Below are 12,460 nucleotides of genomic sequence, written 5' to 3'. Positions count from 1 at the left end.
CAGACACAAAGCCAAAACCCAACTTCTTATGAAGTTTACAGAATCCTGATGTTTTCTGTGTGCAAACTTTAAAAAATGGAATTCTCATGTTTCTCAGAAAGTAAAAGAGAAGATTTCAGAGTTCAACAGCCACCAAGTGAGTAACAAGTAACTTTGGAAACTATCACTAAGATCAGAGGGTTTGTCTTCTGCTCGGTCAAACTCACCTTGTAGAATTAAAGAGAAAGGTCTGCCAAAAAACAAACCAAAATGACACCCAAACCTGAAAAACCCCCAAAAACTCACAATCCAATAAAAACCAAAAAAAAAACACCCCCCTCTGCAGATAGAATTAATACATTTGCCCTAACAGTTATTTATCCTGCCCATCCCTTTCCAGCACCATCTCCACCACCTCCTGTCCCTGTTTCTCTCCCCATCCTTATACAAAGCTATTTTCTTAACAAAGCACCTCATTAAGCAAGTAGTGATTCACACCAGGCAAATGTATACTTTCAAGAATTTGCATACTTAGTTTCCTGTGTTTCTTTGGAGAGGCTCATTCTTGATGAGGAAGTAAAACTCCAGCCTTTGCAAGTATTTGGTGGCTCCTGGGAACTGTAACTTCTCCCTGAAGCTATTTTTCTGGTGGAGCCAGGGAATTACCCTAGTAACAATGAGCACAATGAGCACAAGGTTTGATTATCTGCCCTGTCAGCTTCTTGCATGCAAGAGAACCTATAAACGAAAACACAGGTAGGCCTCTTCTTCTATGTACCTTAGTATAACCCCTTAAATGGAATGCTAAGTGAACAGCAACAACAAAAGGATGATACAGCACTCTGTCATCAAGCCTGTCCTTCCATTTCCCACAGATCCCTGCTCTACTAACTGGCCTGCTTTCAGATCAATTCCTGTTAGAGGCGCTCTGATGGGCCTTTAATAGGTATTTTACTGAAGTGTTGGGTAGAGTTTACAGGAAAAGCAGGTGGGCAGGCAGAGGGGCCTTTTACTGGCTCCCAGAGGGGCTATGGGCAAACTGCTGGACTTCAGTGAATTTCTGTTTCTTCATCAGTAAAATGCCAATGTTGACAATACCTTTTTCAAGGGGAGTTAAGTGAGTTAATACATGTTAAGCTTTTTAGAATAATGCCTGGGACATGGCAAGCACTGTCTGAATTTGCTGTTACAGTACAGAAGGTCCCCACCTTCATGATGGCTTACGGCTTTTCAACTTTATAATGGTGTGAAAGTGGTATGCATTCAGTAGAAAATATAAAATGTGATCTTTTCCCAGGCTAGTGATATTTTTTGTTTATAAGGGTAAACAACCAATATACTTACAACCATTCTGTACCCAACCATTCTGTCTTTCACTTTCAGAAGTGTATTCAATATATTACATGAGATATTCAACACTTTATTTTAAAATAGGCTTTGTGTCAGATGATTTTGCTTGACTGTAGGCTAATATATCTGTCCCGGAAAAGTTTAAGGTATGCTGGGCAGCACTATGATGTTTGGTAGGTTAGGTGTATAGTATACATTTTTTGACTTACTATATGTCTAACTTACGATACGATTATTAGAATGTAACTTCACCATAAATCAAGGAAGACCTGTAAATAGATTCCCCCTTTTTTCAATAACCCAGAACCCCTGATTAAGATCACCTGATAGAGTCCCAGAACACTGAAAATTTTGAGAACTAATTTTGCATCATAAGAATATTCATTTATTTATTTATTTATTATTTTTTTTTTTTTCCAGGGCGGCCGTGTCGCTCGCGGTTAAAAGGGCCGCCGCCGCGGGGGCAGACGACCCCAGTTATGCGCGAGCACGTGCTCTGGCGCTGCAGCCTGACCCCCGGCGCCACGCGCAGGCGCGGCGGGGGCAAGAATATTCATTTAAACAATTATCAACTGGTAGCAAACTGCTAGGGCAGGAAGCTAACACCTTTTAAGGGATTTAAAATTCCAAAGCATTTCCACTACACCTGAGATGAACTTACAAAAGAATAGTTTTATAAGAGTAGTTATATTCTGTTTGTGTTATCCCTGAATTCAGATGTTGACATCCTAAATCCCCAAAGATGGTATATTAGGAGGTGGGGCCTTTGATGAGGTTCTCAGGTGATGAGATTATGAATGGGATTAGTGTGCTCATGAGACAGACCCCACAGAGACCCTTCCGCCTTGTGAAGAGCAGCAAGAAAGCCCTGGTGATGAACCAGGAAGAGGACTTGCAGAAGAATCCAATGTGCTGGTGCCTTGATCTTGCACTTCCCAGCCCCCAGAGCTGTGAGAAATAAACTTCTATGGTTTACAAGGAAGATTTGGGAGAATGGCATTGAAACATGTATAATATCATGTATGGAACGAGTCGCCAGTCCAGGTTCAATGCACGATACTGGATGCTTGGGGCTGGTGCACTGGGACGACCCAGAGGGATGGTATGGGGAGGGAGGAGGGTTCAGGATGGGGAACACATGTATACCTGTGGCGGATTCATTTCGATATTTGGCAAAACTAATACAATATTGTAAAGTTTAAAAATAAAATAAAATTTAAAAAAAACAAAAAAAATAAAAATAAAGTAAAAGTAGAAGAGTTATTTCTTATAACTATTATAAAAGAATAGCTGGATCTAAACGGTGTTTCTTGCAAGATGGAACAAGTTAAGTATACCCATTCTTAATATTGGCTGAATATTGGCTGAAGCATTTTACCAATATTTGTGGAAAAAAATTTTACTTGTCTTTAATAGATAATCTTATGGAGGCTGTGGAAAAAATCTGAAGAAACGGAGCTTACAGAAATATCAAATAGCAATTTGTTTTTTAAAAAAAATCTGTCTCTCATTTTTTTTTTTTTCCCCCAGTTCCATGTTTGCTTTAGCCAACATTTATCTTTTTGGATGCTTACAGTTCGAAGACATGGTAAGGTCAATATTTCCAAGGGACTAAGAAAGAATTTCGAAAAGGAACTCAGAGGCATGTTTGCCTATTACCAGAAATATAGGATTATTACCATAATGTTTTTCTTTATTTAATAGTTGGATAAGATAGTTCAGTAATTATTTTTTCTGTAGTACCTGCCCCAAATACGGGAAGGTCTGGACCTGATGGGGTCAGCTTACAGAGGAGGGGACAGTCTATCAAGCCTTTCTATGCATTTTCTTGACCTTCGTCAAAACTATTTCCTCACTATCAATATTTCCATAAGTTTCACACCAACTTGAGTGCCATCTGCAGTTCTTGACATTTGGTTCTCCGATTTTCCCCTCCTAAACATGTTAAGGAAGTGTTTTGTATATATACAGCCAGGGTATTCTGTATATACTTCTTTTTTGTTTTCGTCTTCATTTCTCTTTCTTTCTTTAATCTGATCTTCCTATAGGTACCAAGAGGACATTTGTTTAAGGTTAAGTGAAGTCGCTCAGTCGGGTCCAACTCTTTGCGACCCCATGGACTGTAGCCCGCCAGGTTCCTCCATTCATGGAATTTTCCAGGCAGGAATACTGGAGTCGGTTGCCATTTCCTTCTCCAGGGGATTTTCCAGACCGGGGATCGAACCCGGGTCTTCAGCAATACAGGCAGACGCTTTATCGTCTGAGCCACCAGGGAATAGAGCTCTCTTAAAAATCCTTTTATCAGGCTCCCGTAGAGATTCAGTGGTAAAGAATCCACCTTCCAATGCAGAAGACATGGGTTTGATCCCTGATCCAGGAAGATCCCATATGCTCCAGAGCAACAAAGCCTGTGCACCACGACGACTGAGCCTATGTTCTGGAGCCTAGGACCTGCAATACTGAGCCCATGAATCCCAACTACTGAAGCCCATGTCCCTAGAGCCTGTGGTCCAAAACAGGAGAAGCTACCACAATGAGAACGAGAAGCCCACACACTGGAGAGTAGCACTTTCTCTGCACGATTAGAGAAAAGCTCGCACAGCCATTAAGACCCAGGACAGCCAGAAATAAAATAAATTTAAAAAAAAAAAAAAATCCTTTTAGAGACCCCCTGGTGGTAAAGTAGTTAAGAATCCTGCCAATGCAGGGGACATGGGTTTGATCTCTGATCTGGGAAGATTCCACATGCCGTGGGGCAACTAAGCCCATGCGCCACAACTACTGAGCCCACGCTCTGCAACTATGGAACCCGGGAACCTGGATGGAGCCCATGCGCAGTAACAAGAGAAGCCCCTGCAACGAGTTCACCCACTACAACTCGAGATAGCCCCCGCTAGCAGCACCTAGAGAAAGCCTGCATACAGCAAGGAAGACCCAGAGCAGCCATACATAAATAAGTGAATAAACAAATAAAATGTAAAAAGTCTTTTAGGTGTACAAGTCCAAATCTTCAATGTATCTATTTCAGTTCTGACTCCAGCCAGTGAGTATTTTTACAGCTTAAAACCAATATTAGGCTTTACCCATGGACACCAGTGGTGTTCTCTAAGAAGTGTAGCCTTCTCAAGATGCAGAGCCTCTGCAGAGAAAGCCTAAGAAAGCAAAGACCTTCCTTGTCTCAGGTGACAAACCTCTATCTCCCACAAAGTGAGATGTCTTAAATCACTGACCTCCTAACCTGGGTTACCAGAAAAGTGATAATGCTGTGTGAATTTTCCCCTCAAAACCAGGCAATGAAGGTAGAGACCAAAAAGGCCCCTTATGAATTTGGACACTTTATTAAGACACACTTCCCTGAGAGCCAGCATGTTTGGACAGAGAATGCTGCCTGTCACTTCATGTCTTAGGCTTCTAGCTGGCTGCGGATGCAAGTGTGACAGAAACTGTACCCTGTAAGGGCAGAAACCGGAGGGCACATTCTCACTGGTTATAAAGCCAAGCTCTCAATACATAAAACAAAACAAATGGAGAGTCTCATCTTATAGTTTTTCATCCTTATGATAAAGGAAAACATAACTCTATCTGAGAGGCCAAGAATCAGTCACCATAGGTGTTGATTACCAAAATCAAATTCACAAGCTCACGATTCAATATCCATTTTCACAAATGTTTTTCTCCTGCCGCTGTGAATTTGGAAAGGGACAAACAGAAATCTTTATCCTTCTCTCTTGACTATGCTCTATAGACAGAGATTTGCGAGACTGACATGGTAAGACCTCTTATCTTCTGCTGGTCTGTTGTCGGTTATCCCATATCTCAACTGCAGTCTCCAGGGAGAGTGGAGTGTCCCAGCCTTTTGCTGTCCCATCCTCATCACTAGAAACTGTACAGGAGGAAACATGTGTTTCCTTTTACCCTTTTCAGCTTTTCGCTGTGGCTCTGTAACCAAAGACAGATTAACAAGAGAAAAGGAAACAAGTATATTAACATATACATCTCATGTATACTTGTAAGAAATGCAGGGATGACTAACTCAAGGAGGAAGACAGAATTTGGACTTCCAGATTATCTTAACCAAAGAACAATGTATTTTTAAGTGAGCAACAAGACAGAGGAACAGAGTACTAGGCTTCCAAGAGTGGCAAATTGTGGGACCGTAAATACATTAGAGAATAATGGAAGATAATAGCTAGTCAGCAAAGGCTCTTTTGCAGAGTCCTCAGGTGCTGTCTTGGGGCTGATAAGTGTCTAGTGTTTCAAATGATAAATTTCTGCACACATTTATGTTTTACTTTCAGGAAAATAGAGGGAGGAAGAGGACTTTTCTTGAATCTGCTTCTTCTCAACTGCCTTCAGCTCAAAACAATCGTTGTGCCAAAGGGGAAGATTTTGGGGTGGCATAATTCTGCTATTCTTTTGTAGGTTTTACTATACTGTTTTCTTGCTTTTCAATGACTCTTTATGTTCTAACATGAGAAAGTGAAGTAAGACATTGTCAGAAAGGACTTAGCAATGTTCACATGAGACTTACTTATAACAGTAAAATATTGATTTACAAAGTAACTACTGAGAAACAACCAAAAGAGTCAGCATAGGAATCTGTGATCAACGTGGTGCTTTGCTATCCACCTATCAGAACAACAGGCAGTGTGTCACATTCTTTGTGGAAAGTGTACATAAAATACTTTTAAGTGAAAAAGATGAAGACATCGTAATGAAAGCACATAAAAAAACTTAGTGCAAATGAATATTAATCAAAGATGGGAGCATGTTTTCCATTGTGTAATATGTTCATTCAGGGTTTTTTTCTTTCTAGTTGCTCACATTCATAATCAAATAGGAGGAAGTTCCTCTTTGGGCGATAGAGCTAATGCCAGTTCTTTCTGAGCAATGTCTTCAAGCAATATCATTTCATGATTTTCTTGCAATTAACTCTTGGGACATCAAAACTTTTAGCGTAAGTGAAGCAATAAACATTCCCTGCTTTCCACGTGTCTCCAAGGGTGGAGCTCCCAAACTGGTCAGAAAAGACGGAAGGGAAAAGATGTTAAATAGCAAGTCCAGCTCACCTGGTCAACTTGGACATTTGGCTTCCGTCAACATGAAGGCTCTCCTTATTCTGGGGCTTCTGCTCCTTTCTGTTGCTGTCCAGGGCAAGACATTTAAGAGGTGTGAGCTTGCCAAAACTCTGAAGAATCTTGGATTGGCTGGCTACAAGGGAGTCAGCCTGGCAAACTGTAAGTTAACTATTCTTCATCCTTCCAAATAGTCAGCCAGCTGTGGAACAGATACTAACTGAGGAAGAAGAATAAGAAAGGGACTTTGAGTGAATGGCTTTTTTTTCTTTCCTTGAAGGGTTTGTACATTTACAATTGATGTGATCAAACACATCAGCTCAGAATCAGATGTACCTAGGGAAGGATTGAAGCATGGGAGGGTCAAATTCTATACCATTCTAAGCATGCCAGGTCTTGCTGTACTCCTCTAGTGCCACTAAACTTGCCAGCTGGCACTTGTAGGGTGACTACAAGATATATTTCAGCCCTCAGCCATTTCCAGCTTGCAATTTGGGTTCTGCAAGCAAGAGTAAGACAGTATTTTTGTCATTTTTAATCCCCCTACCATGATGCTGGGTTTTTAACAGCCAAGTTTTTTAAAAAATTACATTGAACTCTTAGAACAGGGACTGTAGGAACCTGTTTCTCCTCAATCAATATCTACATAAGGAACCCTGAAATGTAGCATGAAATAACATTCTATTATTCTGACTCTAGTTCATTAATTATTTTTCATTTTCTTCCACAGAATTCAATATGTGCCCTAAGGAAAAGTTCCTTTGTAATTCAGTCCATACCTGTCCCTGTCAACATTGTATTTTTCAGAGTGAATTCAGACATTTTTGCTCCATAACTATTTTTTCATACATGAGCAAATGGCTAGATGGATGGATGGATGACATAGTCTTTCCTATCCTATGATTCTTATTGTTTGGATTCTAATTTGATATCCAAATTCACCTTTAGGTATCATAAGAAATTTTCTTTCTCCTAGTAAATCCTTATTTTTCCTAGTACAAATATTTTTACATTAGCATATGCATCTGCTGCTCGTGACCAAACCCATTTAAGCACTCTGTTGATTTTTCTGTTCTAGGCTCAATCTTACCTGGGGGATGGGAGCAATGGAAGACACAGCTATTTCAATATTTTTTACAACGTGTTATCTTGTTTCATTAGTATTAGCAAATGATTTGCTAACAAAAGAATTCTCCTAAGGGCCCCTAACATCAAATGTTAAAGTATTTACAAGTAAAATACATCTTTATGCTTCTAAAATAAGTCATTAGTAAAATAGAATTGTGCTATGAAATATAAGTCATATGATGTTGCTGTGTATTACTAAAAATACATTTTTTTTTCAGGGATGTGTTTGGCCGAAGGAGAAAGCAGTTATAACACACAAGCTAAAAACTATAATCCTGGAAGCAAAAGCACTGATTATGGGATATTTCAGATCAACAGCAAATGGTGGTGTAATGATGGCAAAACCCCAAAAGCAGTTAATGGCTGTGGTGTATCCTGCAGTGGTAAGACAAGATACTGTTGAGTGATGGCACAGGTCCCATTTGGTGGTACCTATAAGAGAGATTTAATACAAATGAAAAGGTCTTGAAGAGTTCATGAGGGACCCAGAAAAGCTCCTTCTTAACTTCCAGAAACTGCTTTATCACCTACCTCATAATTCCTTAAGTAAGAAATCAAAAAGCTGGTATCATAGAAGGTTGGTGTTTGCTAACATACAAGAGTTGGAATGATCTATCACTGTATTGTAACTGGACATGTTGATGCTTTGTAAAGAACAATGCCATTCCTACTAATTTACCTGGTTGGGAGAGGTTTAGGGATAATTTGGTTGTGTGGTCTTTTTTTAAATTTTGTCATATTTACTTTTTTTATGTATATATTATACAGTAGGGGTTTTTGGCTGAGTGATTTTAAAGTAAATTAGAAACATTTCACATTTCATTCCTAAATTCTTTAGTTTGCATATCTCAAACATGCACTTCCTATTTAATCACTGTCATTCTACCAAGTTAATATATGCATTTATTTTTAATTGGGGTGAAACACCTATTCTATTGAGTTCCTTTTAAAACTGAGATAACATATGCAATATTTAGGGCTTCCCAGGTGGGGCTAGTAGTAAAGGACCCTCCTGATAATCAGGAGATGTGAGATACAGGTTCAATCCCCGGGTTGGGAAGATCCTCTGAAGGAGGGTATGGCAACCGACTTCAATATTCTTGCCTAGGAAATCAACATGAACAGAGAAGCCAGAGGGGCTACAGTCCATGGGGTCGCAGAGAGTCACACATGCACGTGTGCCACGCAATATTTATTGCATAAAATATTGGAGAAGTATTGCCAAATGATATTGTTTAATTTTTAATATTAAAATTCCTAATAAAGAAGATTCATTTCTGGACATATCTTTTATATACAGTTAGTTTAGTTTAAAAAATTATTTGTATTATACAATAATCTGTGGTCATTGAATAAAAGTTCTACTACCCAGAGACTTATGACCACGGTAACTTGTGGTCTCCACATCTTCTTTCAGAATACACATCACTCACGTACATGAATGTAAAGCTATATAATCCACATTTGTACCCACATACAAACATGTAAGCAATATGCTTCAACAAAAATGAAATCGTACTATATTTACTACTTTACAATTTGCTCGTTATTGCACAATATCATTTTTCTCAACAAATATCAATCTTATTACTTTTTCTGGATGAATAGAATTTCACTAAATATTCTAACATTTATTAATCCAACTCTTGTATTGATATGTACATCTTGGGTACATCACTTATTACTTTTCTTGTTTTGGAATGAATTTTCACTAGTAGAACTGCTGAGCAAAAAACTGCTAGACTGGTTTCTGCTTGTTTGTTTTTGTTTTGTTTTCAAAGTGTCCAGTGAAAAGAGAACCTTCTATCATGTTAGTTAATAGTTTCAGAGCTTCCAAATGACGTTGGAAAACGAAAAACAGAATGTTTTATTTCATGCCAAAGGGGATAGAATGGAGAGAGAGGGTTTTCTCCCAATATTCACAGATACAGGGACTCTTAAAAAAATAATTGTATTTGTTCTTTCCTCAGCCTAAGAGAATAAAGCTGGCTGAACCTAAAATTTACATGAATTTCTGTGAACATTGTCCTCATTTCCCACCACCTCTTTTTCAGCTTTGCTGAAAGATGACATCACTCAAGCTGTAGCATGTGCAAAGAAGATTGTCAGTCAGCAAGGCATTACAGCATGGTATGTTATTTTTTTGTTTTTTGCTTTCCATCCAATGTTGTTAAGATATAATTGACCCACAGTACTTCATAAATTTAAGGTGTACAGCATAATGACGTAATACATCATGAAATGATTATCACAGTAAGTTTAGTGAACATGCATGATCTCAATGGATACAACATTAAAGAAACACAATGCAATACTGTTAAGCAATTATCCTTCATTAAAAAATAAGTTAAAAAATTAAAGAAACAGAAGAAAAAAATTTGTGATGAAAAATCTTGTGATTTACTGTCTAATCTATTTTCATATGTGAGCACAGCAGTGTTAATTCTATTCATCATGTTGTACATCACATCTCCAGTGTTTACTTATCTTATAATTGGAGGTTTGTAGTACTTTCCGATGCTTTCATCCAATTCCCCACCCCTCACCCCACCCACTGCTGCTGCTACTGCTAAGTCGCTTCAGTCGTGTCCGACTCTTCACGACTCCATAGACGGCAACCCACCAGGCTCCCCTGTCCCTGGGATTCTCCAGGCAAGAACACAGGAGTGGGTTGCCATTTCCTTCTCCAATGCATGAAAGTGAAAAGTGAAAGGGAAGTCACTCAGTCGTATCCAACTCTTAGCGACTCCATGGACTACAGCCCACCAGGCTCCTCCATTCATGGGATTTTCCAGGCAAAAGTACTGGAGTGGGGTGCCTGCACCCCACCCACAATACCCACAATTGGTAACCACAAATCTGATTTCTTTTTCTGAGTTTGTTTGTGTTTCAAGTATAATGGACCTTCAACACTATGTAAGTTCCCTTCACAGAGCAAGGTATGGGTTAAGCATTAAAGGAGAGATCTTCCCTAGTGGTTAAGAGTCTATGCTTTCAGTGCAGGAGGGAGTCTGGTACCTGGTTGGGAATCTGAGATACCATAGGCCATGTGGTGTGTGTGGCTAAAAAAAGGTGTGTGTGAGAGGGTAGGGAGTGGTTTCATCTTACTGTTATGAGAAAAGTGTTGGGAAGATTCTCTAAGACCAAGGGAATTGAAAATGGAAAATCTAAATATTAAGATTTACGCTAAACAGTGTATTACATAGAAACAATCTACTTTAACCTCAATTTATTCTAAGGAGTTCTAGAATTTTTAAGTTTTTCCACACTCTACCAATTCCTCATCATATCTTGAAATTATTTTTGAAAGTAAGTAAATATGGAATACGCTTTGCAGTTGTGTTGTGGACTACACAAGACTCAACATTTGTGTTCAGCATTCTGTGCTCTAGTGAAGCCTTGGGGAGATGTGAAGGCCTTGGTATACATGTCTCCAGTTGATAAATAAGCAATACTTGGATCTGTCTGTAGCTTGTATTTCATGGACTGATTAACTATTTTGTTCTTACAAAGGATTTGAAGTATGTATAACACAATGAAGATATGTTTTAATCTTATTATCATTTCTTTTACCTTTTTCTACAGGGTGGCATGGACAAACAAGTGTCAAAACCGAGACCTCACGAGTTATGTTAAGGGTTGCGGAGTGTAACTGTGGAGTTTTCGTCTTCAGCTCATTTTGTCTCTTTTTCATATTAAGGAAATAATCGTTGAGTAAAAGGTTATACTCTCACTCTTTCAAACAAATAATGTTTTTATCAAAGCAGGAGCATATGGTCTTTCTTCTAAGAGGCTGACGTTTACCTCACGTGTTTATTGTTTGATATTGGGCCTACAACATTTTTCAGCTTGCTAAGAGAACTAATGTTGGTGAATAATTGTCTAAAATCTTCATTATCAAATGTATCTCTGGTACATTTATTTTCTCAAAGAGATAACCCAGACTTAATCTTGAATGATATAAGTACTCCCCAATATTCAACAAAATAGAAGAAAACAATGCTATGCTAAGTCACTTCAGTCGTGTCCGACTCTGTGCCACCCTAGAGACAGCAGCCCACCAGGCTCCCCGGTCCCTGGGATTCTCCAGGCAAGAACACTGGAGTGGGTTGCAATTTCCTTCTCCAACACATGACAGTGAAAAGGGAAAGTGAAGTCACTCAGTCGTGTCCGACCCTTAGCATGGACCGCAGCCTACCAGGCTCCTCCATCCATCGGATTTTCCAGGCAAGAGTACTGGAGTGGGGTGCCATTGCCTTCTCCAACAAAAGAATATCTCTAAGCAAATTGATCTTAGGCAAAGCCCCACCTGAGTAGGCATGTGAACTTTCATCTGTTCAGTCAAAAAGAGCAGATCGTCAAATGGTAAAAATGGAAACAGCCCCATCAAGAATTTGTTTTCATAAGTATGACCTTTGGTTTAAATGTTTTAGTAGAAATGTTGCATTCACACAGCTTTAAAAATAAACTCACAGTTTATACATCAACCTATTTTAGCCTTTGTAAAGAACTCATTTAGGCATCCTGCTGATCCTGAAGGAATATAAAGAAGGATTAGATGAGCTGTTGATTTTCCTTAGTTTTATTAGCTGAAATTCATGCATTATGACTAAATTCAGAGGTAGATGAGTTTGCAAGCATTGAATTAATTGCTATTCAATAGATGTGAAACTATGCATGTTGTAAAAGAAAAACATTTTCAGTAAAAGCTTTGCAATTCATACTTCGTCTTCCTTTGTTTAGAGCCATTTAATGTCTCTGAAGAAATACATATGTATTGGGAAATAATGATCTGACACTTAGTATTTCCTACATTCTCACCTGCATTGAAACGGGTGGATATTGCTAGAGAAATCCATAAGCCTGCTGATATCTCACTTAATGTTTTAAATGTTTAATCTTTTTCGACTGTGCCATACAGCTTCAGG

General features: G+C 38.9%; 1 protein-coding gene, 1 long non-coding RNA gene and 1 other non-coding gene across 3 annotated transcripts in view; 1 reads left to right on the top strand and 2 right to left on the bottom strand.

Annotated features, from left to right (window-relative positions):
* The window catches only part of LOC113892976, a 58,802-nt gene extending 52,321 nt beyond the window's left edge, over positions 1–6,481 (bottom strand). Inside the window, exon 1 of the long non-coding RNA XR_003511187.1 lies at positions 6,399–6,481. This is a non-coding gene — a long non-coding RNA (uncharacterized LOC113892976). The remainder of the gene's footprint in view (positions 1–6,398) is intronic.
* Positions 1,755–1,886, bottom strand: LOC113893862. Its single transcript, XR_003511385.1, has one exon. It is a non-coding gene; the product is annotated as a small nucleolar RNA SNORA76 (small nucleolar RNA).
* LOC113892973 (lysozyme C, tracheal isozyme-like) lies at positions 6,296–12,255 on the top strand. The gene is made up of 4 exons (XM_027542517.1): positions 6,296–6,566; positions 7,751–7,915; positions 9,587–9,662; positions 11,118–12,255. The coding sequence occupies exons 1-4, from the start codon at positions 6,374–6,376 to the stop codon at positions 11,182–11,184; spliced, it is 501 nt and encodes a 166-aa protein (XP_027398318.1). The 5' UTR covers positions 6,296–6,373; the 3' UTR covers positions 11,185–12,255.
* The last annotated feature ends 205 nt before the right edge of the window (positions 12,256–12,460 follow it).

Source organism: Bos indicus x Bos taurus, chromosome 5, assembly GCF_003369695.1.
Source record: "Bos indicus x Bos taurus breed Angus x Brahman F1 hybrid chromosome 5, Bos_hybrid_MaternalHap_v2.0, whole genome shotgun sequence".
NCBI lineage: Eukaryota > Metazoa > Chordata > Mammalia > Artiodactyla > Bovidae > Bos > Bos indicus x Bos taurus.
This window is presented reverse-complemented; position numbering and strand designations above follow the sequence as displayed.

Coding starts and splice junctions, on each gene's coding strand:
- LOC113892973 (XM_027542517.1), top strand. CDS start 6,374: ATGTTAAATAGCAAGTCCAGCTCACCTGGTCAACTTGGACATTTGGCT. Junction 6,567..7,750: donor GGGAGTCAGCCTGGCAAACT/GTAAGTTAACTA, acceptor TTTTTTTTTCAG/GGATGTGTTTGGCCGAAGGA. Junction 9,663..11,117: donor CAGCAAGGCATTACAGCATG/GTATGTTATTTT, acceptor CTTTTTCTACAG/GGTGGCATGGACAAACAAGT.